This window comes from Hemitrygon akajei, chromosome 8 (assembly GCF_048418815.1).
Source record: "Hemitrygon akajei chromosome 8, sHemAka1.3, whole genome shotgun sequence".
NCBI lineage: Eukaryota > Metazoa > Chordata > Chondrichthyes > Myliobatiformes > Dasyatidae > Hemitrygon > Hemitrygon akajei.
The window spans coordinates 152,237,490-152,261,947 of NC_133131.1; the positions used below are offsets into that span (position 1 = coordinate 152,237,490).

General features: G+C 41.7%; 1 protein-coding gene across 3 annotated transcripts in view; it reads left to right on the top strand.

Moving 5' to 3' along the window:
- The window catches only part of LOC140732346 (disco-interacting protein 2 homolog C), a 605,485-nt gene extending 581,288 nt beyond the window's left edge, over positions 1-24,197 (top strand). For all 3 annotated transcript variants that reach the window (XM_073054850.1, XM_073054852.1, XM_073054853.1), the window contains 4 exons: positions 4,625-4,699; positions 8,761-8,935; positions 17,973-18,096; positions 21,176-24,197. In XM_073054850.1, the coding sequence (XP_072910951.1) occupies positions 4,625-4,699; positions 8,761-8,935; positions 17,973-18,096; positions 21,176-21,428 (627 nt within the window). In that variant the 3' untranslated portion in view covers positions 21,429-24,197. The remainder of the gene's footprint in view (positions 1-4,624; positions 4,700-8,760; positions 8,936-17,972; positions 18,097-21,175) is intronic.
- The last annotated feature ends 261 nt before the right edge of the window (positions 24,198-24,458 follow it).

Below are 24,458 nucleotides of genomic sequence, written 5' to 3' on the forward strand. Positions count from 1 at the left end.
GGAGTGTGTTTTGGCAGTTCTTCGCTCAATGTTTAATGAAAACATCCTTGTTGTTTATTTATGTGGAAGATTAGCTGCCTTCATAGGAATGTCATCCCCGAGTGTGGAAGTGGTGTTGTCCTGTACTGAAATTCACGCCTGACATAATCCAATGAAGGGGTAGTGTGCTGATTGCAAAGGGACAGGAAAGAGTCAGACAGTCATTCAATATTGAAAACGGACCTTCAGCCCAACTCATCCATGTTGACCAATTTGACTAACTGAGCTAGTCACATTTGCCTGCATTTGGCCCATATCCCTCAATCTTTCCTATCCATCTACCTGTACAAACAGCTTTAAAATGTCACTGTTTAGTTATTTAGAGGGACAGTGCTCAATAGGCCCTTCTGGCCCTTTGAGCCGTGCTGCCAGCAACCCACCGATTTTAACCTTAGCCTAATCATGTGATAATTTACAATGACCAATTAACCTACTAACTGTTACGTCTTTGGACTGTGGGAGGAAACCAGAGCACCTGGAGGAAACCCATGTGCACACAGGAAGGAATGTACAAATTTGCTTACCCAGGACACCAGAATTGAACTCCCAACTCCATCTGTAATGGCGTCGTGCTAACTGCTACGCTACCGTGGTGTTCAGACTTGCTAATTATTCCAGCTTCTGTCCCTTCCTATGGCAGTTCATTCCATATACACACTACATTCTGTGTGGGGAAAAGTTGCCCCTCAGATCCCTTTCAAATCTCTCCCCTCTCGCTTTAAACTTGTATCCTCTAGTTTTAGACGCCTCTACACAAGGAAAAAGATTGCGGATGTTTACCTTATCTGTTCCCATTGACCTGCTCTGAGACCATAGCCCTCCTTTCCTGACAGTCACCCAGGTCCTGTAACTTAGGGGTGACTACCTCCCTGTAGCTCCTATCTATCACCCCCTCAAGTTTCCCATATGAGCCAAAGGAAATGGAACTGCAGCTTGTTCTCCGAGCGGCTGCACATGGTGCAGATGTGTCAATCCAGGAGTATGGAGGTCTCCCAGAATCCCCACACCTCACACAAAGAACACGACGCAGTCCCTGGAGCCATCCTCACTGCACTGACTGTGTACTAACAGATGAGGAATGAAGAATTGTGGTTGCAGTTATGAGCAGATTATTGGGAATAAGGATTTTTATTTTCATTTGAAGTCAGGAAGTTGAAAGATCTAAACTGAACCGTTATGGTTGTGATCACTAATGATGAAATTACATTGTTATTGGCAGTCATGTTTTGGAAATTACATTTTAAGAATTCTCAGTAGTGCTAATGGTTAGTTGTGCAAGTTCAGTTTAGGAAACTGCCAATAATTCAGCATGTAGAAATGTATGATAGTGCCCAGTGTGAACTTGTGTTTACTAAAACAAAATGGATCAACTTTGTTCGGCATATACATTCACATGTATTAGGAATTGGCTGTGGTGTGTTGGCGTGACTTGCAACATAAAACAATAACATTTAACAATTATAAAGAATAAAGAATTATATAAAAAGTAATGTTAGAAGTTAAAGTACAGATGTGGATTAAAATCTGCATAAATACATAAACACCAGTGTGTTTATATTTTAATACAAGAAGCATCATGAACAAAGCGGATGAGCTTAGAGTGTGGATCAGTGCTTGGAGATATAACGTTGTGGCCATTACAGAGACTTGGATGGCTCAAGGGCAGGAATGGTTACTTAAAGTGCCAGACTTTAGATGTTTCAGAAAGGTCAGGAACGGAGGAAAAAGAGGTGGGGGTGTGGCACTGTTGATCAGAGATAGTGTCACGGTTGCAGAAAAGGAGGAAGTCATGGAGGGATTGTCTACGGAGTCTCTGTGGATGAAGGTTAGGAACAGGAAGGGGTCAATAACTCTACTGGGTGTTTTTATAGACCACCCAATAGTAAAAGGAATATCGAGGAGCAGATAGGGAGACAGATTCTGCAAAGGTTTAATAATAACAGGGTTCCCGTAGTGGGAGATTTTAATTTCCCAAATATCGATTGGCCTCTCCCTAGACCAAGGGATTTAGATGGGGTGGAGTTGTTAGGTGTGTTCAGGAAGGTTTCTTAACACAATATGTAGATAAGCCTATAAGAGGAGAGGCTGTACTTCATCTGGTATTGGGAAATGAACCTGGTCAGGTGTCGGGTCTTCAGCGGGAGAGCATTTTGGAGATAGTGATCACAATTTTATTTCATTTACCATAGCATTGGAGAGAGATAGGAACAGACAAGTTAGGAAAGAGTTTAATTGGAGTAAGGGGAAATATGAAGCTATCAGGCAGGAACTTGGAAGCATGAATTAGGACAGATGTTCTCAGGGAAACGTAAGGCAGAAATGTGGCAAGTGTTCAGGGGTTATTTGTGTGATGTTTTGCATAGATACGTTCCAATGAGACAGGGAAAGGATGGTAGAGTGCAGGAACCATGGTGTACAAAGGCTGTTGTAAATCTAGTCAAGAAGAAAAGAAAAACTTACAAAAAGTTCAAAAAACTAGGTAATGATAGAGATCCAGAGGGAGCTTAAGAATGAAATTAGGAGAAGCAGAAGGGGCCATGAGAAAGCCTTGGCGAGCAGGATTAAGGAAAACCCCAAGGCATTCTACAAGTATGTGAAGAGCAAGAGGATAAGACGTGAGAGAATAGGACCAATCAAGTGTGACAGTGGAAAAGTGTGTATGGAATCGGAAGAGATTACAGGGGTACTTAATGAATACTTTGTTTCAGTATTCACTACAAAAAAGGATCTTGGTGATTGTAAGGATGACTTACAGCAGATTGAAAAGCTTGAACATATAGACATTAAGAAGGAGGATGTGCTGGAGCTTTTGGAAAGCATCAAATTTGACAAGTCTCTGGGACTGGACGAGATGTACCCCAGGATACTGTGGGAGGTGAGGGAGGAGCTGCTGAGCCTCTGGCAATGATCTTTGCATCATCAATGGGAGCGGAAGAGGTTCCAGAGGATTGGAGGGTTGCAGATGTTGTTCTCTTATTCAAGAAAGGGAGTAGAGTTAGCCCAGGAAATGATAGACCAGTGAGTCTTACTTCAGTGGTTGGTAAGTTGGTCGGGAAGATCCTGAGAGGCAGGATTTATGAACATTTGAAAAGGGATAATATGATTAGGAATAGTCAGCATGGCTTTGTCAAAGCCTTACGAGCCTGATTGAATTATTTGAGGATGTGACTCAACACATTGATGAAGGTAGAGCAGTAGATGTAGTGTATATGGATTTCAGCAAGGCATTTGATAAGGTACCCCATGCAAGGCTTATTGAGAAAGTAAGGAGGCATGGGATCCAAGAGGACATTGCTTTGTGGATCCAGAACTGGCTTGCCCACAGAAGGCAAAGAGTGATTGTAGAAGGGCCATATTCTGCATGGAGGTCAGTCACCAGTGGTGTGCCTCAGGAATCTGTTCCGGGACCCCTTCTCTTCGTCATTTTTATAAATGATCTGGATGAGGAAGTGGAGGGATGGGTTAGTAAATTTGTTGATGACACAAAGCTTGGGGGTGTTGTGGATAGTGTGGAGGGCCGTCAGAGGTTACAGCGGGACATTGATAGGATGCAAAACTGGGTTGAGAAGTGGCAGATGGAGTTCAACCCAGATCAGTGTGAGATGGTTCATTTTGGTAGATTAAATATGATGGCAGAATATAGTATTAATGGTAAGACTCTTGGCAATGTGGAGGATCAGAGGGATCTTGGGGTATGAGTCCATAGGACACTCAAAGCTGCTGTGCAGGTTGACTCAGAGGTTAAGAAGGCATACAGTGTATTAGCCTTCATCAATCGTGGAATTGAATTTAGGAGCTGAGAGGTAGTGTTACAGCTATATAGGACCCTGGTCAAACCCCACTTGGAGTGCTGTGCTCAGTTCTGGTCGCCTCATTACAGGAAGGATGGGGAAACTATAGAAAGGGTGATGAGGAGATTTACAAGGATGTTGCCTGGATTGAGGAGCATGCCTTTTGAGAATAGGTTGAATGAACTTGGTCTTTTCTCCTTGGAGCGACGGAGGATGAGAGGTGACCTGGTAGTGTATAAGATGATGGGAGACATTGATCATGTGGATAGTCAGAGGCTTTTTCCCAGGGCCAAAATGGCTAACATGAGAGCGCACATTTTTAAGGTGCTTGGAAGTAGGTACAGAGGAGATGTCAGGGGTAAGTTTTTTGCACAGAGAGTGGTGAGTGCGTGGAATGGGCTGCCAGCGATGGTGGTGGAGGTGGATACGATAGGGTCTTTTAAGAGACTTGTGTATAGGTAAATGGACCTTAGAAAAATAGAGGGCTATGGGTAACCCTAGGATGTTTCCAAAGTAAGTATATGTTCAACTATTCACTATGTAAATTGCATTAGAAAAAGTGGTTTAGTGTTTACCGTCTAGTGCAGTGACAGTGGTAATATGGGGGGGAGGGTTTACTAGAATGGTTGATCAGAGAAGGCATGAAGTTTTTGTCCTAATAATCCTATAGTGCTTTCCAGAAGGGAGCTTTTAGAAAATGCAACTAGCAACTTGCAGGCGGGTCGCATCCGCAATGATTTTTCCTTCCATTTCTTTGTCACGACTGATGCTATGTTTTGTGAACTGTCTTATAGATCCTGCCTGGAGTGAGAATTATCATTGCCAATCCTGAAACGAAAGGGCCGCTGGGGGACTCCCACCTTGGAGAGGTGAATTGTCTGTAATTTCTCTCTCTACTTCAAACCAATCTCTTTGTGATGCAATTCAACTTATGTTATGAGTGGCCTATTAAATTGTTCAGTGGGCTATGAAATGTTATTGCCGTCACAGTGTGCACCCACTCTGAATGGGTTAACGCACACGAGCTAGTCAGTGGAGTTCTGAGAAAGTTGGGTTTGCAGCTGTGCGGGATTAGCCTTGTTTAGGAGGATTTCACAGGCGTGATATCACTGTCTTTCTCTAGTTGGCTTTGCACATGCGTTCTAGTACCTCTCAGTGCTCACTGCCTCAGGCCAGACCAACATCAGATAGATAGATAGATAGATACTTTATTCATCCCCATGGGGAAATTCAACATTTTTTCCAATGTCCCATACACTTATTGTAGCAAAACTAATTACATACAATACTTAACTCAGTAAAAATATGATATGCATCTAAAATCACCCTCTCAAAAAGCATTAATAATAGCTTTTAAAAAAAGTTCTTAAGTAGTTTACCTAAATACATTGAGTCCTAACCCCGGCACTTTAACATATCTTACTCCTGGCGGTTGAATTGTAAAGCCGAATGGCATTGGGGAGTATTGATCTCTTCATCCTGTCTGAGGAGCATTGCATCGATAGCAACCTGTCGCTGAAACTGCTTCTCTGTCTCTGGATGTTGCTATGTAGAGGATGTTCAGGGTTTTCCATAATTGACCGTAGCCTACTCAGCGCCCTTCGCTCTGCTACCGATGTTATACTCTCCAGTACTTTGCCCACGACAGAGCCCGCCTTCCTTACCAGCTTATTAAGACGTGAGGCGTCCCTCTTCTTAATGCTGCCTCCCCAACACGCCACCACAAAGAAGAGGGCGCTCTCCACAACTGACCTATAGAACATCTTCAGCATCTCACTACAAACATTGAATGACGCCAACCTTCTAAGGAAGTACAGTCGACTCTGTGCCTTCCTGCACAAGGCATCTGTGTTGGCAGTCCAGTCTAGCTTCTCGTCTAACTGTACTCCCAGATACTTGTAGGTCTTAACCTGCTCCACACATTCTCCATTAATGATCACTGGCTCCATATGAGGCCTAGATCTCCTAAAGTCCACCACCATCTCCTTGGTCTTGGTGATATTGAGACGCAGGTAGTTTGAGTTGCACCATATCACAAAGTCCTGTATCAGTTTTCTATACTCTTCCTCCTGTCCATTCCTGACGCACCCCACTATGGCCGTGTCATCAGCGAACTTCTGCATATGGCAGGCATAGGAACAACCCACTTGTTTCTTAGAGTTTGTTCATCTGAGCTGCTGATTTACATTTAGCCTTGCTTTATAATTGAGGGTCTTTCGGACCTATCTTTCTCACTTAATCTTAACTTTTTGGTTACAGACGTTTCCTCAATTACTGTTCGATTAAATTGTCATGACTGAGTTAGATTTTCTGATCGCACTATCTATGAGTCCACAGCAAATGTCGCAGGGTCAAGTGGGGCTCTTCAGGTTGCACTCGCAAAACTCCATCACCCTCAAACAGTGTCACCTTGACATCCTCCTCCCTCACCCCTCACCTGCCAGGTCAGACAGACAGACATACTTTATTGATCTCGTGGGAAATTGGGTTTCATAACAGCTGTACCAACCAAGAATAGTGAATATAGCAATATAGAACCACAAATAATTAAATAATAAATTAATCATGCCAAGTGGAAATAAGTCCAGGACCAACCTATTGGCTCAGGGTGTCTGACACTCCGAGGGAGGAGTTGTAAAGTTTGATGGCCACAGGTAGGAATGACTTCCTATGACGCTCAGTATTACGTCTCGGTGGAATGAGTCTCTGGCTGAATGTACTCCTGTGCCTAACCAGTACATTGTGGAGTGGATGGGAGTCATTGTCCAAGATGGCATGCAACTTGGACAGCATCCTCTTTTCAGACACCACCATCAGAGAGTCCAGTTCCACCCCCACAACATCATTGGCCTTACGAATGAGTTTGTTGATTCTGTTGGTGTCTGCTACCCTCAGCCTGCTGCCCCAGCACACAACAGCAAACATGATAGCACTGGCCACCACAGACTCGTAGAACATCCTCAGCATCGTCCGGCAGATGTTAAAGGACCTCAGTCTCCTCAGAAAATAGAGACGGCTCTGACCCTTCTTGTAGACAGCCTCAGTGTTCTTTGACCAGTCCAGTTTATTGTCAATTTGTATCCCCAGGTATTTGTAATCCTCCACCATGTCCACACTGACCCCTTGGATGGAAACAGGGATCACTGGTGCCTTGGCCCTCCTCAGGTCTACCACTAGCTTCTTAGTCTTTTTCACATTAAGCTGCAGATGATTCTGCTCGCACCATGTGACAAAGTTTCCCACCGTAGCCCTGTACTCAGCCTCATCTCCCTTGCTGATGCATCCAACTATGGCAGAGTCATCAGAAAACTTCTGAAGATGGCAAGCGACATCTGTTTATTGTAATTGTAATGAATGAAAGGAAGACTTCACTTGTAAGGCCCCTTTAACAAGAAGTTTAGAGCTGGAGATCCCTGTTGTAACATAGGTCACAAGGCAGTGAGATTGTGCACAGCTAGTTCCCACTAAGTATAATGTGAGAGGACCAAATATTCTGTCAGTGCTATTTTGCCCTGTTGTCCTGGAGATGTCAGCTAACTCCTTCACTATTCTTTCCAAGACCACTGTGGGTATTTTGCGTGGGTAAATGCAGCAAATGGCTTGGTCTATTATCTGATATGAAGAGAGCATCCTCTCTCCTTCCTACACTCTAGTCTCCACCAGAGCTGAAGACTCTGGAGCAGGATTTGAACAAGAAGCAAGAGTACCCCCAGTTAAACTAAAGACGATGTTGATTAAATTAGATTCTGAGTTTCTATAGGAAAAAACTAACTTTACACTTGTATCTGCCTCTTGGAATATCTCTGGCCTTCTTCCAGCTGGGCCAATTTACTTTCCTTATGTCTTTCATGGTTCATTGAGCTGTCTCTCTTCTTCAAGCACTGGGACATCCCTGTAAAGTGGGGTTTCTGTTTAATTTTGTGAATTAAGATTATAGAATGACATGGATTTGTGTGAATGTGAATCGTATGTAGCAGACACAGGCCCTTTGGCCTAATTGTGCTTTTCATCTAGCTAGTCCCGATTTCCTGCATTCGGCTCAAATCCCTCCAGGATCCTCTTCTCCATGTACCTATCCAAGAATTTCTTAACTGATTCTATTGTCCTCCCCTCAACCACTTCCTCTGGCAGCTCATGCCATATGCTCACTGCCCTCTCCACGAATGGTTAGCGCAACAGTATTACAGCTCACTGCGTTCAAATTTGGAGTCCAGTTCCGATGTCATCCGTAAGGAGCCTGTACATTCTCCCAGGAATGCATGGGCTTCCGTCAGATGCTCCAGTTTCCATCCACAGTCCAAAGATGTACCCGTTAGTGGGTTAATTGGTCATCATTGTAAATTGTCCCGTGATCAGGCTGGGGTTAAAATTGGCGGATTGCTAGCAGCGTGGCTCGAAGGGCCAGAAGGGTCTATTCCATATTGTATGTCAATACATGAAAATACATTTTAAAAAGTTGCCCCTCGGGTCACTTTTCAAATCTTTCCCCTCTAAACCTATGCCCCCTAGGTTTGGTCATCCATGCCCTGGGGAACAGACCATCACATCTACTTTATAATTTCTTCTCTATAAGGTCCTCATCCTCCTAGAGCCACTGAGCTGGGGGGGGGGGGGGGGATATTCCCTTCCTCTTATTGGATATTAATGTTGCTATGCGAACACCAATTTAATTTGAAGACTGAGGAAGTTCTCTTCTAACTATCATTATTTCTCTCCAGTGTGTCTTTTTAATTTTTTCATCCTTTAATTAGTTTTTAAATTTTCTTCTTTGGATCTTACCGCTCACTTCGACTGTACTTTTGTGAACATTAACATATCTGTTATTTATGATATTGAAGGCATTGTGGAGATTTGCAACAGATTGCAAATACAGTATTTTTGCTGGACTGAGACAAAAACAACGATTCACATCTTTTTCCCAAATGAACAGATTTGGGTTCACAGTGCTCATAATGCGAGTGGATATTTCACCATTTATGGAGATGAATCTCTTCAGTCAGATCATTTCAACTCCCGCCTCAGCTTTGGAGATACGCAAACCGTCTGGGCTCGGACAGGTTACTTGGGATTTCTTAGACGGACGGATCTTACTGATGCCAACGGAGGTAAGGGCTGGCAAGCACAACCAGATGACACATTTTCATTATTTTTTGTTCAAAGCCACGGAGTTGTATGCATAGAAAAAGACCCTTTGGCCCACAGGTTTCATGCCAATATTTATCTCCATCTGTTTTAGTTCCATTTACCTGCATTAAGTCCCTTCTTTGCCTATTCAAGCGTCTGTCTAAATGTTGCTTAAAAGTAATGATTGTATCAAACTCCCCCAACTACTTAGCAAAAAATACTTGTTTTCCAAAAAAAACCTTTCCCTACAAATTCCCTTTGAAACTCTTTCCTTCACCATTAACCTATGCTCTCTTGTCTTTGATGCTCTACCATAGAAAAATATACTGACTGTCTACCCTATCTAAACCATCTGACCGTCTCCACTCTGCACCCTCAGACCTGTTGCACTGATTTCAACTCGAAACATCAATAATTCCCTTCCTCCCACAACTGCTGCTTGACTCATTGAGTTCCTCCAGTAGATTTGTTTGTTGCACCAGATTCCAGAATTTTCAGTCCCCTGGGTCTACCCTGTCTCTGCCTCTTATAACTTTATAGAATTCTATTGGGTCACCCCTCAGCTTCTTTCATTGGCAGGAAAACAAGCCAGCCCATCCCATTCTCTCCATGGTAAAGTCCTCCAATTCAGGCAATGTCCTAGTGAATCTTCCCTGCACTCTCTCCAGTGCAACCAAATCCCTCCTGTGGTGTGGTGATCGGAACAACACACAATACTAATCAGTAATGCCGTCTAATCAGTATTTTGTAAAATTGCACCAAAACATTCTAACTTTTATATTCTATGCATTGACCAGAGAAGGCAAACCTGCCCTAAGCCTTCCTTACACCCAAGACTGCCACATTCAGGGATCTGTGGATTTGAACTCCAGGTGTTTCTGTATATCATCGGTCCTTAGCACCCTACCATTTGATGCCTATACCCTATATTCCTAGTTTGTGAAAGGATACAGCAGGATATATGAGTGGAGAAAGGACAGATATTCCTTAATCTAGCCAAGTGTGAGGTGTTGCATTTCGGGAACTTTACACTATTGTGCAAAAGTCTTGGGCACATATATATAGCTAGGGTGCCTGAGATTTTGCACAGTACTGTAGTAATTTTATGTATTGCACTGTACAGCTGCCACAAAAAAAAAACAGATTTCATGACATACTGTATGTGAGTAATGAGATATGGGTCTCCATTGTGGACTAAGAGTGTGATGGGGCAGGGGATAGGAATCCTGGTTGGGAAGAGGGGAGGAGCTGGAAGCACCAGAGGGACGTTATGTAATGATCAGTAAACCATTTGTTTGGAATCAAATGACCTTGCCTGGTGTCTCAGGGCTGGGTGTGTCTGTACCCGTGCCCCCCCCACCCCCCCAGCAGGCACTCCTTCCTGCAGTGATCCACCCTCGCCATTCCCAACATCCTTTGCTTCCGCCAGATTTACAAACCTGCTCTCCCTTCCACATTTAAAAATGTCTTTTTTTACAGAGAGTGGTAGGTACCAGGGTAAATTGTAGATGCATACAGTCCATGTCTTATGAGGATTGAGCAGGGAGAGTTTGTGCGAGCTTGGAGTGAAGAAGTATGAGAGGTGGCTCAATAGAGGTGTACAAGATGATAGGAGGCAAGAATCGAATGGACAGCCAGCGACTTTTTCCCAGGGTGGAAATGGTTAAACATTAAAGTGTTTGGAGAAAAGTAAGTGGGGATATCAGATAGGCTTTTCACACGGAGAGTGGTAGGTATATCAAATCCACAGCCATGGTGGAGTTAGAAGCAGATACGTTTAAGAGGCTCATGGATAAAAGAAAACTGGAGGGCCACAGTATGTGGGAGATTGCTCTGGAGTAAGTAAAACAGGTTGGCACTATATACTGTGCCCTGCTACTTGACTTCCCAAAGTACATCAGCTTGTACCTGTTGGAATTAAATTCTATGTATCAATGCTCTACCTATTTTTCCATCTGAGCTACATATATCGTGTTGTAACCTTAGATAACTTTCCTGCTCTCCATGATGCCAATTTTCATATCATCAGCAAACTTACTAATCATACCTCCAGCACTCAGGTTGTTAATGCAGTGGATTCAAGTTAATTGGGACACATCAGGACCAATACTTCTTGGCCCAATTAAGTGGCTGCCCCAATTAACCGAAGTTTCATGTGAATTGTTAAAATGTATAACAAAGACAAGCAACCTTTTGACTGAATAATAATTTATGTATTTAAATAAAATATAGAATAAATTAGCACACTACCAATACACTACTATAAGAATGCATGTTAGTTCCTAATAGTTATCGACAGAGGAATTCATCTGCCATGTTCTTCTGATTAACTGTAAATGAACAAAGTCAGCGCAGACATCTAGTGCACATAATGGACTGCCTTTATGTAATGCTTTAGATGATTACATCTTCGAATTACATCTGTCATTTTCATTGTAACATTCAAGATAATCATTAATACTTTGGTAACTCCTACCTTGTTGAAGCACTGAAATCGTTTAATTTTCATTCCCAACCATATCTGGCAAATGCAAGTCTGAATGCTTGAAACCATAGTGATCAAAACATTTCGGAATTGTTTTACTGCTTATTTCTCGCCAAATATCGGTGACAAAAATCACTGGTTTTTGAACACAAGCACATGAGACTGACGCTATTTAAAAACTATTTGTCAACGGCCTGTGCCCCAATTATTTGGCATATTGTCCCAAATACACAGAGGGAATCACGGCTATTTTCTTGATTTAATTTTGTTCTTTAAGAGTTGTCCCAAATAAATAGCTGTCCCGATTAGCCAATGGCCCAGTTAACTGGAATCCACTGTAGGTGTCATAAACAGCAAAGGTCCCAACACTGATCCCTGCAGTACACCAACAGTCACAGGCATCTAATTGGAAAAGTGCCCTCTGCCATTGTCACTGCCAGTTTGGGTCTTAAGCTGGCAGCGGGCTCACCTTGGAGCCCATTTGTCTTAACCTTCTGCACCAGCCTACCTTGTCAAATACCTTACTGCCTGCCTTCACCTATCTTCTTAGTTCCATCCTCAGAAAACCCCAATGAAATTGATGAGACTGCATTTGCTGTGCACAAAGCCATATTGCCTATTCCAAATCAGTCGCCGTTTTTCCAAGTGTACTCCCGTCCTATCCCCTAAATGCCCATAAGCCAGCTCACTGACTAGTAGTAAGCTGGTTTTTCCCTGCTTTATTCTTAAATAAAGGGGCAACATTTGCTATCCTCCAGTACCTCACCTGTGGCCAAGAAAAAGCAAAAATCTCTAGCAGGGCCCCATATATCTCCTCCCTTGTTTCCTGTAGCAACATGGGAATGACCTCATCTGGCCTAGAGGTTTATCAAACCTTATGTTTTCCAAAGCATCAGAAGCTCCTCCTTCTGAATACTGGCTTACTTCAGACTCTCTGTGTATCCTTTCCCCTACTCACATCCTTCTTTGTGAGCACAGCCTCTTCATGGACAATTTCTCTAACAGCACAAATGGATGACTTTTCAGATATAGGCCAAGAGCTGTCCTGCAGTTTCACATCACCAAAAACGTCAGGCACCGACCCTCTCCAGTAAGAGAACACTTAGCTCGTTCACCTTGACATTCAGCAGTAGTTCCAGAAACTCATCAATATCCTGAGCATCGCTAATGCCCCTCAGTGTAACTGATGGCGGCACAGTAACGTACTGGTTAGTACAACGCTATTACAGCACCAGCGATCTGGGTTCGATTCAAGTCTATAAGGAGTTTATACGCTCTCCCTGTGACTGTATGGGTTTCCAGCCACGTCCCAAAGATGTAGAGGTTGTAGATTAATTGGTCACATGGGCGTAGCTGGACAGCACGCGCTCAGTATCAGAATCAGGTTTAATAGCACTGGCATACATCCTGAAATTTGTTGCTTTGCGGCAGTAGTACACTGCAATACATAATCTATAAACCTATAAATTACAATATATATATATATATATACATACACATATACATATACATACATACACACATACAGGTGTCGTCCCCCCCCCCTACAAAGGTAGAGCATTCCTATGAAACTTTTCTTAAGCCGAAATGGCGTAAAGTACCATTAATTTATATGGGAAAAATTTTCGTGAAAGCGAAAATCCTCTTTGTAACGCGAAAACAGGTTACTAATGTAGGTCTTTTGTAAAAGCGAAGTGGCGTAAAGGGAACATTCGTAAAGCAGGGGGCACCTGTATAATGTATAATTAAATTAAATAAGCAGTGCAAAAAGTAAGTGGTGTACATGGGTTCAATGTACGTCCAGCAATCTGAGAGCGGAGGAGAAGAAGCTGTTCCTGAAACTCATTGGTCTGGAAGTGCCTGTGCTGTATCGCTGAATAAATAAATAAATGAAGCAGCCGCACGACAAGGTGGCTGTAAGAATGGATCAGCAGTAACTGAGCAGTGAGTGCCCTCCTGACGTCCCATCACCTACAGTGGTGCTAGAAAGTTAGTGAACCCTGTAGAGACTTCTCTGTTTCTGCTCAAGTGTGATCAGATCTTCATGCAAGTCCTAAAACTATATAAAGCAAACCCAATTAGATGAATAACACAAAGCATTATACTTGTTCATTTATTTATTAAGAAAAATGATCGAATGTCACATGTATTTGCTGGAAAAGTATGTGAACTTCTGGGGTAATGCCTTCGACAAAAGCTGTTTGGAGTCAGGTGCTCCAGTCAATGAGAATGAGATTGGAGGTGTGGGTTGTTGAGGTGCCCTGCCCTATATATAAAAAAATACACACAAAGTCAGGTTACTGGCAGAGCCTGCTCTTCTCAAGAAAGATCTCTTTATGTACACCATTCTGCCATCAAAGCAACTTTCAGAGGATCTTAAAAAAATTACTTGAAGCTGGAAAAGGCTGTGAAAGCATTTCTAAAGACCTGAGTGTTCATCAGAACACAGTAAGAGAAATTGTCTACAAATGGAGGAAATTCAGTAGGTTGTTGCTCTCCCTAGGAGTGGGCTTCCTGCAAAGATCACAACAAGAGCACAATGTTCAATGCTGAAAGAGGTGAGAAAGAACCCAAGGGTAACAGCAAAAGACCTGCAGAAATCTCTAGAACTTGCTAAAGTCTCTGTTCATGTGTCCACTATATAAAACAGTGAACAAGAATGGTGTTCATGGAAGGACACCACGGAGGAAACCACTGCTCTCCAAAAAAAAACATTGCTGCACGTCTCAAGTTTGCAAAACACCACCTGGATGTTCTATAATGCTTGTGGGACAATGTTCTGTGGACAGATGAGACCGTAGTTGACCATAGATGTTTGGAGGAAAAAGGGCACTGCACACCAACACCAAATCCTCATCCCAACTGTGAAGCATGGTGGAAGGAGCATCATGGTTTGGAGTTGCTTTGCTACCTCAGGGCTTGGACAGCTTGCAGTCGTTGAGGAACAATAAATCCAAAATTGTATCAAGACATTTTACAGGAGAATATCAGGAAAGCTAGATAATACAACAAGAGAATGATGTGAAAGACAAGAGTAAATCAACAGAATGGTTTAAAAAGAAGATGATTCATGTTTTGGAAAGGCAGAGTCAAAGTCCTGACCTTAACCCTATAGAAATGTTGTGGAAGGACCTGAAGCAAGCAGTTCAGACAAGGAAGCCCAGCAACACCCCAGAGTTGAAACAGTTTTTTACAGACGAATGGTCTAAAATTCCTCCAAGCCGATGTGCAGGACTGATCAACAGTTACCAAAAACGTTCAGCTGAAGTTATTGCTGTACTGAAAGCAAAGGTTCACATACATTTCCCAAAAATTACATGTAATACTGGATCATTTTTCTCAATAAATAAATGAAAAAGTATGATGTTTACTTTGTGGTATTTATTTTATTGGGTTCTCTATAGCTTTAGGACTTATGTGAAGATTTGATCACATTTTACGTCATATCTATGCAGAAATAGAGAAAATTCTACAGGGTTCACAAACTTTCTAGCACCATTGTATGTAGCCACAATTTAGTAGTGTGTAGCTGCGTGCCTGCATCTCCAATAATACTCAGGAAACAGGCACAGCACTCCAACAATCATCTAGTCTTCACTGTGTCCACAGCACTCCAACAATCATCTAGTCTTCACTGTGTCCACAGCACTCCAACAATCATCTAGTCTTCACTGTGTCCACAGCACTCCAACAATCATCTAGTCTTCACTGTGTCCACAGCACTCCAACAATCATCTAGTCTTCACTGTGTCCACAGCAATCCAGCAATCATCTAATCTTCACTGTGTCCACAACACTCCAGCAATCATCTAGTCTTCACTGTGTCCACAGCACTCCAACAATCATCTAGTCTTCACTGGGTCCACAGAACTCCAACAATCATCTAGTCTTCACTGTGTCCACAGCACTCCAACAATCATCTAGTCTTCACTGTGTCCACAGCACTCCAACAATCATCTAGTCTTCACTGTGTCCACAGCACTCCAACAATCATCTAGTCTTCACTGTGTCCACAGCACTCCAACAATCATCTAGTCTTCACTGTGTCCACAGCACTCCAACGATCATCTAGTCTTCATTGTGTCCACAGCACTCCAGCAATCATCTAGTCTCCACTGTGTCCACAGCACTCCAGCAATCATCTAGTCTTCACTGTGTCCACAGAACTCCAACAATCATCTAGTCTTCACTGTGTCCACAGCACTCCAGCAATCATCTAGTCTTCACTGGGTCCACAGCACTCCAACAATCATCTAGTCTTCACTGTGTCCACAGCACTCCAGCAATCATCTAGTCTTCACTGGGTCCACAGCACTCCAGCAATCATCTAGTCTTCACTGTGTCCACAGCACTCCAACGATCATCTAGTCTTCACTGTGTCCACAGAACTCCAACAATCATCTAGTCTTCACTGGGTCCACAGCACTCCAACGATCATGTAGTCTTCACTGTGTCCAAACCTGTGTACCATCGCTGCATTGTAAGGTTTGGTCCATTCATATTTTGAGTATTAGGCCCTGTAGCTAAGGAAAGACGTGTTAGCCTTGGAGAGGGTCCAGAGGCAGTTCTTAAGAATGATCCTGGGAATGAAAGTCTTTATGTATCAGGAGTGTTCAATGTCTCTGGACCTGTACCTGAGAGAACACTCAGAAGGATGAGAGGGAGGGGAAGAAACACATTGAAACCTAGTGGATACAGAAAGGATGCAATGAGGATGTTGCCATCAGAAGGAGGCACAGCCTCAAAATAAAGAGATGAGGATGAATTTCTTCAACCAACATTCAGCTGCCAATACACACTACTTGAGTGGTGGATCCCCTCTCCCTACCAAGGATTCCAGCTAACAAAGTAGCTTAAAACACTGTTCATTTTTTTTACAGTGATACACATTTAAATCCAAATAACACCCTTTTAAAACACATTTAAAACTCACAAAGGATTTATATCTTAAACATTTCCAAATTACAAACCATTTCTGAAATACAAAGCCTCTCTACAACATAGAGCAGTAAGGACAAAGCACAAAGCCCAATGAATAAAGGATTTTCAAAACACAGGTATAATTCCTATAAAATTAAAAGACATACCAAAATGCAGGCAAACAAGTTGTCCGTTGCAGAAACTGAACTTGGAGGAATGGGTTTTAATTCATCCATTTTCTTCCAGATTTCCTGATGTTCCTTTATCCCATTCCTAATGAGCCTGAACTGGTCTCTACATTTATACCCTTTTTCTCCCACTTGAGTGACTTCACACGTATATGATATTTCCTCAGATACCTTTTTAATACAAACAGTCTATAAGCTTCTTTTGGAGACATAGTTGGATACACATCAGGTATTTGATGTGCTAAATGATATTTTTGTTTAGTCTACAAGTTTCCTTGAACAAAGCAACTTAGGAGTCAGCTTGTCTGTTTGAAACAACCCAAATTATAGCCACCCATTCTCTTTTATTACACTTAAGTAAAGCAGGAGCAGTGACTAGCATTTGTTTTCTCACAGACAGAGCATCTGCAAAGCTGTTCTATGGACAATACTTGTTTTAACTTTAAACTAATTAAAGCCTTCTCTTTACATTTTAAGAACTGAAAACTAACTCTTGTTTTACGACCAGGATTTAAACAAACCGTTAGTCAGTAGTTCACTTCCAACTAACTGTTTTGATCTTTCAAGTGGCAGATGCTGACACTTGAAAGGCAGCTTAGCAAACTGAGAAAGAAAGCAAATATCCATCACTGATACAAGGATGTCCCTTTCGACCAGAGATAGGAGGAATCTTTTTGACCAGGGAGTGGTGAATCTGTGGAATTCATTGCCGCAGACAGCTGTGGAGGCTAAATCATTCTGTATATGTAAACAGCACACACAGAATGCTGGAGGAACTCAGGCGGCATCTAGGAAAAGAGTATACAGTCGATGTTTCTGGCTGAGACCTTACGGCAAGTACTGTACTTTTTTCCATAGATCCTGCCTGACCTGCTGAGTTCCTCCAGCGTTTTGTGTGTGTTGCTTGGATTTCTAGCAGCTTCCGATTTCCCCCTTGTTTGTGATAGATGGCAGTTCTTTTGCTACTGCTGGGATTGCCTTCCCAAACACCACCAAAGCAACCGCAGCAGCCTAAGAAGCTCGAGGGAAATGACTCTGCCTAAGACCACTATGCTCCTTGCTGCTTCGGGAAAGCAGTTTACATAATCAATGACCCTTCCCAGCCTGCCATTCCCTCGTCTCCCCTCTCCCGTCAGGCAGAAGATGCAAAGCCTGAGAATGTGAACGGCCAGTATCAAGGACAGCTTCTATCCCACGTTATCAGATTCCTGAACAGACCTTGCATACGCTAAAAGATGAACCCTTGGTCTCCCAATCTACATCATTATAGCCCTTGCACTTCATCTTCAACTGCGTTGCAATTTCTCTGTAATTTCAAATCTATACTCTGCATTCTGTTTTCTTATTTCTACCTCAGTATTCCTATACTGATCAACATTTGGAATAGCTGAGTTTGATAAAAATCAATGATTTGTGTTTTGTTAGAACGCCATGATGCATTATATGTTGTGGGTGCGTTGGATGAAGCAATGGAGTTGCGAGGAATGAGGTATCACCCCATTGACATCGAAACGTCTGTGATTCGCGCTCACAAGAGCATCACTGAGTGGTAGGTTTCTCTCAGCCTGGAGAACAGTTTCTGCACAATGCAAATATATATATATATATAGCCTTTAATGCGCTTTGGCCCATTCCTGCAAGTCAGGAAGTTGGCTTGTTCATGAGCTAACTCTGGTCTGTAATGATGTTAAGTTCCTTAACTATATTTGAAGTTATTTTCTCTGGTCATATCATTGTCTAATGGCTAACAGAATGTACTTGCCTTAAATTCTGATGACCTTTACCTTCCCTCAAAAAGTGACCTAACAATTGAGAATTCAGTGCATTTCTCCGTTGTGGCTTCATTCTGTTAGTCATAAATGAAAACCTGTTCCTCAGAGGATACAAATGTTTTCCAAGGAACATACAAAGGGTATAGAGGAATTCATCATGTCAGACAGCGTCTGTGGAAGGAAGTGAGCAGCTGATGTTTTGGACTGGAGCCTTCATTTAAAATATCAGCCGTTTATTTTCCTCAGATGCTGCCCAACCCTGCTGCCAGAACAGAGTTTTGACCAACGTGGTTTTGACAGTATGTATGGTATACAGGTTTGGTAGAAGAGAACCACACTGTGATTCATTGTGTTCTGGCCTCCTCTTTGCAGGAAGCGCTACTCAAGGCTGTAGAGATTTAATATGCTTTTTTACAAGAAATGTGTGGAAAATAAATGCCAAGTCACAAAAGAAGTCAAGGAATGCACTGATTGAGTAAGCACTCAGGCAGAAGGGAGATAGATAGGAACAAATGCCTTCAGCATAAATAATTTAATGGATATCTACTTGCACTGTGGCAGGAGATATGGTCACAGCACATCTGAGTGACTGCTGAAGATGAACAAGGTCACAATATACACTCAGTGGCCACTTTATTAGGTACACCTACTTGTTAATGCCACTATCTAATCAACGTGGCAGGAACTCAATGAATAAAAGCACACAGACCTGGTCAAGAGGTTCAGTTGCTGTTCAGACCAAACGTCCGAATGGGGAAGAAATGTGATCTCAGTGATTTTGATATTGGGATGATTGTTTGTGCCACATGGGGTGGGCTGAGTATCTCAAAAACTGCTGATCTCCAGGAATTTTCACGCACGACAGTCTCCAGAGTTTACAGAGAATGGTACGACAACCATAAAAGAGCATCCAGTGAGTAGCAATTTCTTTCACCAAAAACGCCTTGTTAATGAGAGAAGTCAGAGGAGAATGGCCAGACTGGTTCGAGCTGACAGGAAGGCAACAACAGTGGTGTGGAAAAGAGCATCTGTGAACGCACAACACATCGAACCTTTAAGTGGATGGGCTACAGAGGCAGAAGACCATGAACATGCATTCAGTGACTATTAATTACATACTGTACCTAATAAAGTGGCCACTGAGTGGATAAAACACGGCTTTATTCTCTACAAGGTACAGTGTAGATTCCCAGAATTCACAGGATAATGGCCAGAATTGAGAAATTAGCTCTGGGAAGAGGGATTCATGCTGCCACAAGAAGTCAATGACAAAGACTTAAAAACAAGAATAAGAAAAGGGTGTTTTCTTTGCCAGAATCAGTATTAGGTTAAGGTTAGGGATATGTTGTAGTGTAGTATGGGGTACAAGAGGAAATGCAGTCAATTTGTTTCCTGCACAGAACAAGTGTTTACTTCTGGTGAAATTGGAAAGTGAATTTCTACTTAAATCCAAATGATTAATATGAGTAAAATTGTCAATTTAATATTAGCATACAAATGTCCTGGTGAAGGGTCTCGGTCCTATACGTTGACTGTTTACCCTTTTCTGTAGATGCTGCTTGGCCTGTTGAGTTCCTCCAGCATTTTGTGTGTGTTGATACGAATATGGACCCAGATTGGGGAAATTTCCATCATAAAGTTGAGGCAGTGTATTCTGTCTGTTGTGGGCAGGATATGTAATTGAAGCTGATGAGGATACATAGTTAAGGGGAAAGGCTAGGATGGTTCTAGTCAGGAGTAGGCACAGGGCATGAAAGCTTGAGAGTGACTCTGAAATAATGAGGGTATAACTTATTTTATCCTCTGTACATTTCCAGTATTGTAAACTGTGTGGCTATTTCCTTCTTTATAGTTGCCAGATTTTAAAGTTTGCAGGTAACACCAAACTTTGCAGGGTGATGGTGGAGTTCTGTAATTGGTGTGTGCACAAAGATCAGGGGTTTCCTGTGGCCTGGAACAGTTCATCCTATTATTAGGCACTGGAAACCTGGTGATAACAATGGAGCTGCTTAAAAATGTAATTAGTCAAAAAAGGAGAGTTCAAAGTTCAAGGTAAATTTATTATCAAAGAATCTATATGTTACCATATATTACATCGAGATTCATTTTCTTGCAGGCATTTACAGATTTAAATAAAAAAGAAATACAATAGAATTTACCAAATAAAAGCTATAGGTAAACAGACATGGACTGACAAAACACCAAAAGGAAATGAACTGCAAATAAAAAATAATACTGAGAATATGAGTTGTAAAGAGTCCTTGAAAGTGAGTCTGTAGATTGTAGAATCAGTTCAGAATGGTGGTGGGTGAAGTTATCCTCACCGGTTCAGGAGCCTGATGTTTGTAGGGTGTTCCTGATGCTGATGGTGTGTACCTCCTGCCTGATGGTAGAGGCAGGAGGGGGCATGGCCTAGCTGGTGGAAATCTTTGATGGATGCTGCTTTCCTGTGGCAGTGCTCCACGTAAATGTACTCAATGTGGGAAAGACTTTGCCTGTGATAGACTGGCCTATATCCATCACTTTCTGTGGACTTTTCCATTCCTGGGGCACTGGTTGAAATCCTGCAACGGAAACTAAATTGGCAAGCATATTGGATAACAATGAGGTGGGATAACCTCGGCAAACCAGGTCCTGATTAGAATCAGGGTTAGGTCAAGGCTAGGGACATGTTGGTAGGTCACAGCAGGAAACAAGAGCAGTTTCCCACATGGAACAAGTGTTTTCACTTCTGGAGAAACTGGACAGTGAATACAAGACGGATAACTGCTGAAAGTATTCGTTTAATCCAAATTACTATTTCAAAATAAAGCACCACCGCTACTTCCTTATTTCTCTCTTTTTGCTTTCTTCCAGTGCGGTGTTTACCTGGACAAATCTTTTGGTGGTCGTCGTGGAACTGGATGGATCGGAGCAAGAGGCTTTGGACCTTGTTCCTCTGGTCACTAATGTGGTTCTGGAGGAACATTACCTTATTGTAGGAGTTGTAGTTGTGGTTGATGTCGGAGTGATCCCAATAAACTCTCGTGGAGAAAAGCAACGCATGCATCTAAGGGATGGGTTTTTGGCAGACCAACTCGATCCTATCTATGTGGCCTACAACATGTAGCCTCTTGCTTAAGGCTTCCTTCAACTATGTGTGTGTACATATGTAAAAAGAATTCTTGGTGTTCACCACAAACGGTGCAGAAACCAAAAGACAAATAGCCACTCCAGAAGGGCCTTTCTGCACACGCAAGCACTAGTGACTCGTCACAAAGATGTGAAACTTTCCTTTGTACCACAAAGACAATGATTAGTACACAGCCCTTTGAAGGTCAAAATCCCGTCATGGAACTGTTTCTTGCTTGTTGGTTGATTAACTGCTTTTAAAGTAAGTGTACTATCTGCGCTCTGTATTTTTAAGTTATATCAGCTGAAGTTGCTTACGTTTTTTAATCTGCCCTCTAAGGGGGTGCTTTTTATGTATTCACATACTGTGGCAAAAGCAAGTATTTTAAGTTGTTGATTCTTGAGATTTGGTCAAAAATTGTCGAAAAAATGAGTTGTAAACAAGGAACCTTCTACCTAGGGATGACTGACTGAAGATATTTTATTCCTCCTTTTTTTCTTGTATGTCTGGTATTTGATATTAAGAGGTACGAGAGTAAAATCTACCCTATCGGCACCTTAGAAGTTGCAACCAAGTCATGAGCTCCCTCTTAAACCGGAGCTCGAGGAAACCGTGCAAGGGCAGTCAGGAGGAGTCTGCTACCTAACAACAGGGGTGCAGATTGCAGGCATATCCAACAAAAGGGTTCAAATACGTTTTCAATGTGATGATTATCATTGTACTACAAAAAAAGGAGAAAACTACCGAGTAACTTCATATCGTGTAATTATGTACAAAACAGTTTTAATTTATTTTGTTCTTTAGAAGTATATTAAGAGAGAGACATTTGAGAATGTTTTACTCTTTTAAATGTTTGCTATTAAGAGGCAAAGTGTTGCATTATTTTATGTGGATAGCTGCACATCTGCACACTATATTCGAGGTAACTCATCAGATCTATGGTTTTACCAATTGAAGAAATATTGAGAAAAGCAGTAATTCTGACTTGCATGGTGTCCCGGTTTTTAAATGAACATAAGGTTGTGTTATTCACTCGGTCCACCTCAGAGGTGCAGTAATCTCAGCACACGATGTGGCGTCACGCAAGCACCTTCCATCGGAAGATAGAGTTTGTGAAAAGATCTGTGGACATCTTTATGCTTGTGAATTAACTGAAGTTTAAAGTGCACTAAAATATTTTAAAAAACTCAATAAAAAATTGTATTGTGCCAGATTGGCTGGTGTTCATTAATAACTTTGTGTTCGCATGTGCACACATACACTGACGATTGTTAGACTCTCCACACGTGGCAGGTTACACAGAGTAGACTGTGTGGTTGTCAGGATGTGCATGTACTATCCTGTGTGTTTCAGAGTCCAAGCTATTTATGATAGTTTCAAACTTTCTACTGCTGCTAATAATCATGTTTATAATAAGAATTTTTCTTAACTTTTTCTTAAACTGTTAAGAAAAAAGTTCAGAAATTAAATAACTGCAAAAGAGCCATTTTTCAAGTAAACCTTTTTAATTATAGAAACTTATGTACAAGAAATGGTGTTAATTTTTTTTACAGTTAAAATCTTTACAACAATGTTGTAAAAAATTAAAACAAATATTTGCAATAAAATGTCAGAAACTTAATTTTTTTCTGTCTAATAAGATGCAGCATGCACACAAAATGGTGGCTGGCACCTTTGCTCTTACTCCATTTTGTCATAACCCTATGTTTTATTAAAGGTCAGTTGCCATGTGTCAAGCCAAATGTTCTCCCGTATGCTTCAAGTTAAGAGAACGAATCTGGTCGACAGTCGGTTTCTTTGAGCTCTTGGAAATATTGCTGGGTTTGCAATTAACTGGTAAGAAGTGCTGGATAAGCAGGGACAAGTTGACAACATTTTAAAAATTCATTCAAATGCTAAATTGTGTTCTGACAGCAGCACTGCAGAAGCTTGATAGAAGATTCACGTGTCTAGAGTCGCAGGCTGCCTGGAGCTGGTTATGAAGCTTCGAATACTGCCTTAATGCGTGACTGAACCCTTGCATATTGAATATCGTCCAGTGTATGTAAGCAGTGTTTGCCATTACTGGGGAACAAACTAAAGTGAATTTAGTGAACTAAAGTGACAGTCCCACAGAACCAAATCCAGCACATTAGGTATTATCACCTTAGCTACATTTAATTTTGATGCCAGGTTTGTTGTATCCTCTGCTACCTGCCATTTGTAAAGAGAGTCTAACATTTACTATTTGTAGTAAAGTAGGTTTCTTGTTCTGTTGTGAGAGTGGAAGAAGCAACCATCCAGAGTCCTACCAGACTCAGCAATAAAGAAGGCTTGTCCCGTATTAGAAAACTTATTGTAGATAAACCATGCATTAGAATGTATAAAAAAAAACTGTTTGTCTTGTGATCTAGTGCTTTGAAGTTAAAGAAAACCATGTAATCAAAACGATGCACATGCACAAAAATGGAAGGTACATGAAGATCATACAATATCAGAAACAGGATCAGATTCCTCACGGTGCTTGTTATTATTATCCTGCTTGACACTTTACCCAAGGGAGGACTGTCCCTTTATCAGTTGAATGTTGGCAGCGTTCAGTCATAAGGTCTAGTAACTGGTAGAGAATGTCATGTACTCAACCAATCAGAATGGATTTTACTGTGCAAAGGACAGCAATCTTTCTTGTATGTTAAACCACCAGTACGCTTTGTACATCTGTGATAACGCCTGTTTTATATTCAAATGAACAAATAAAAGCTTTTATTTTTGTTGCTCTGAAAACAATTCATCTGTCTTCATTCAACACTCTAAATTTCCTCATAATGGGCTTAATGAGCTTACACTCTTGACTCTTCAAGTTGCTTTCTTGAGATTAGACAAGAACCTTTGGCAGTGGAGTTCTGCTGGTTGTTGCTTTGCCTGAATGCAAGATCTGCAGAATGACATTTTATTTTAGGAAATAGGCACCATAAAAATCAGAGATGGCAAAATGTACACACAGTCTGGTATAACAGATAATATCAAATTGGTTCTAAAAGCTAGTAA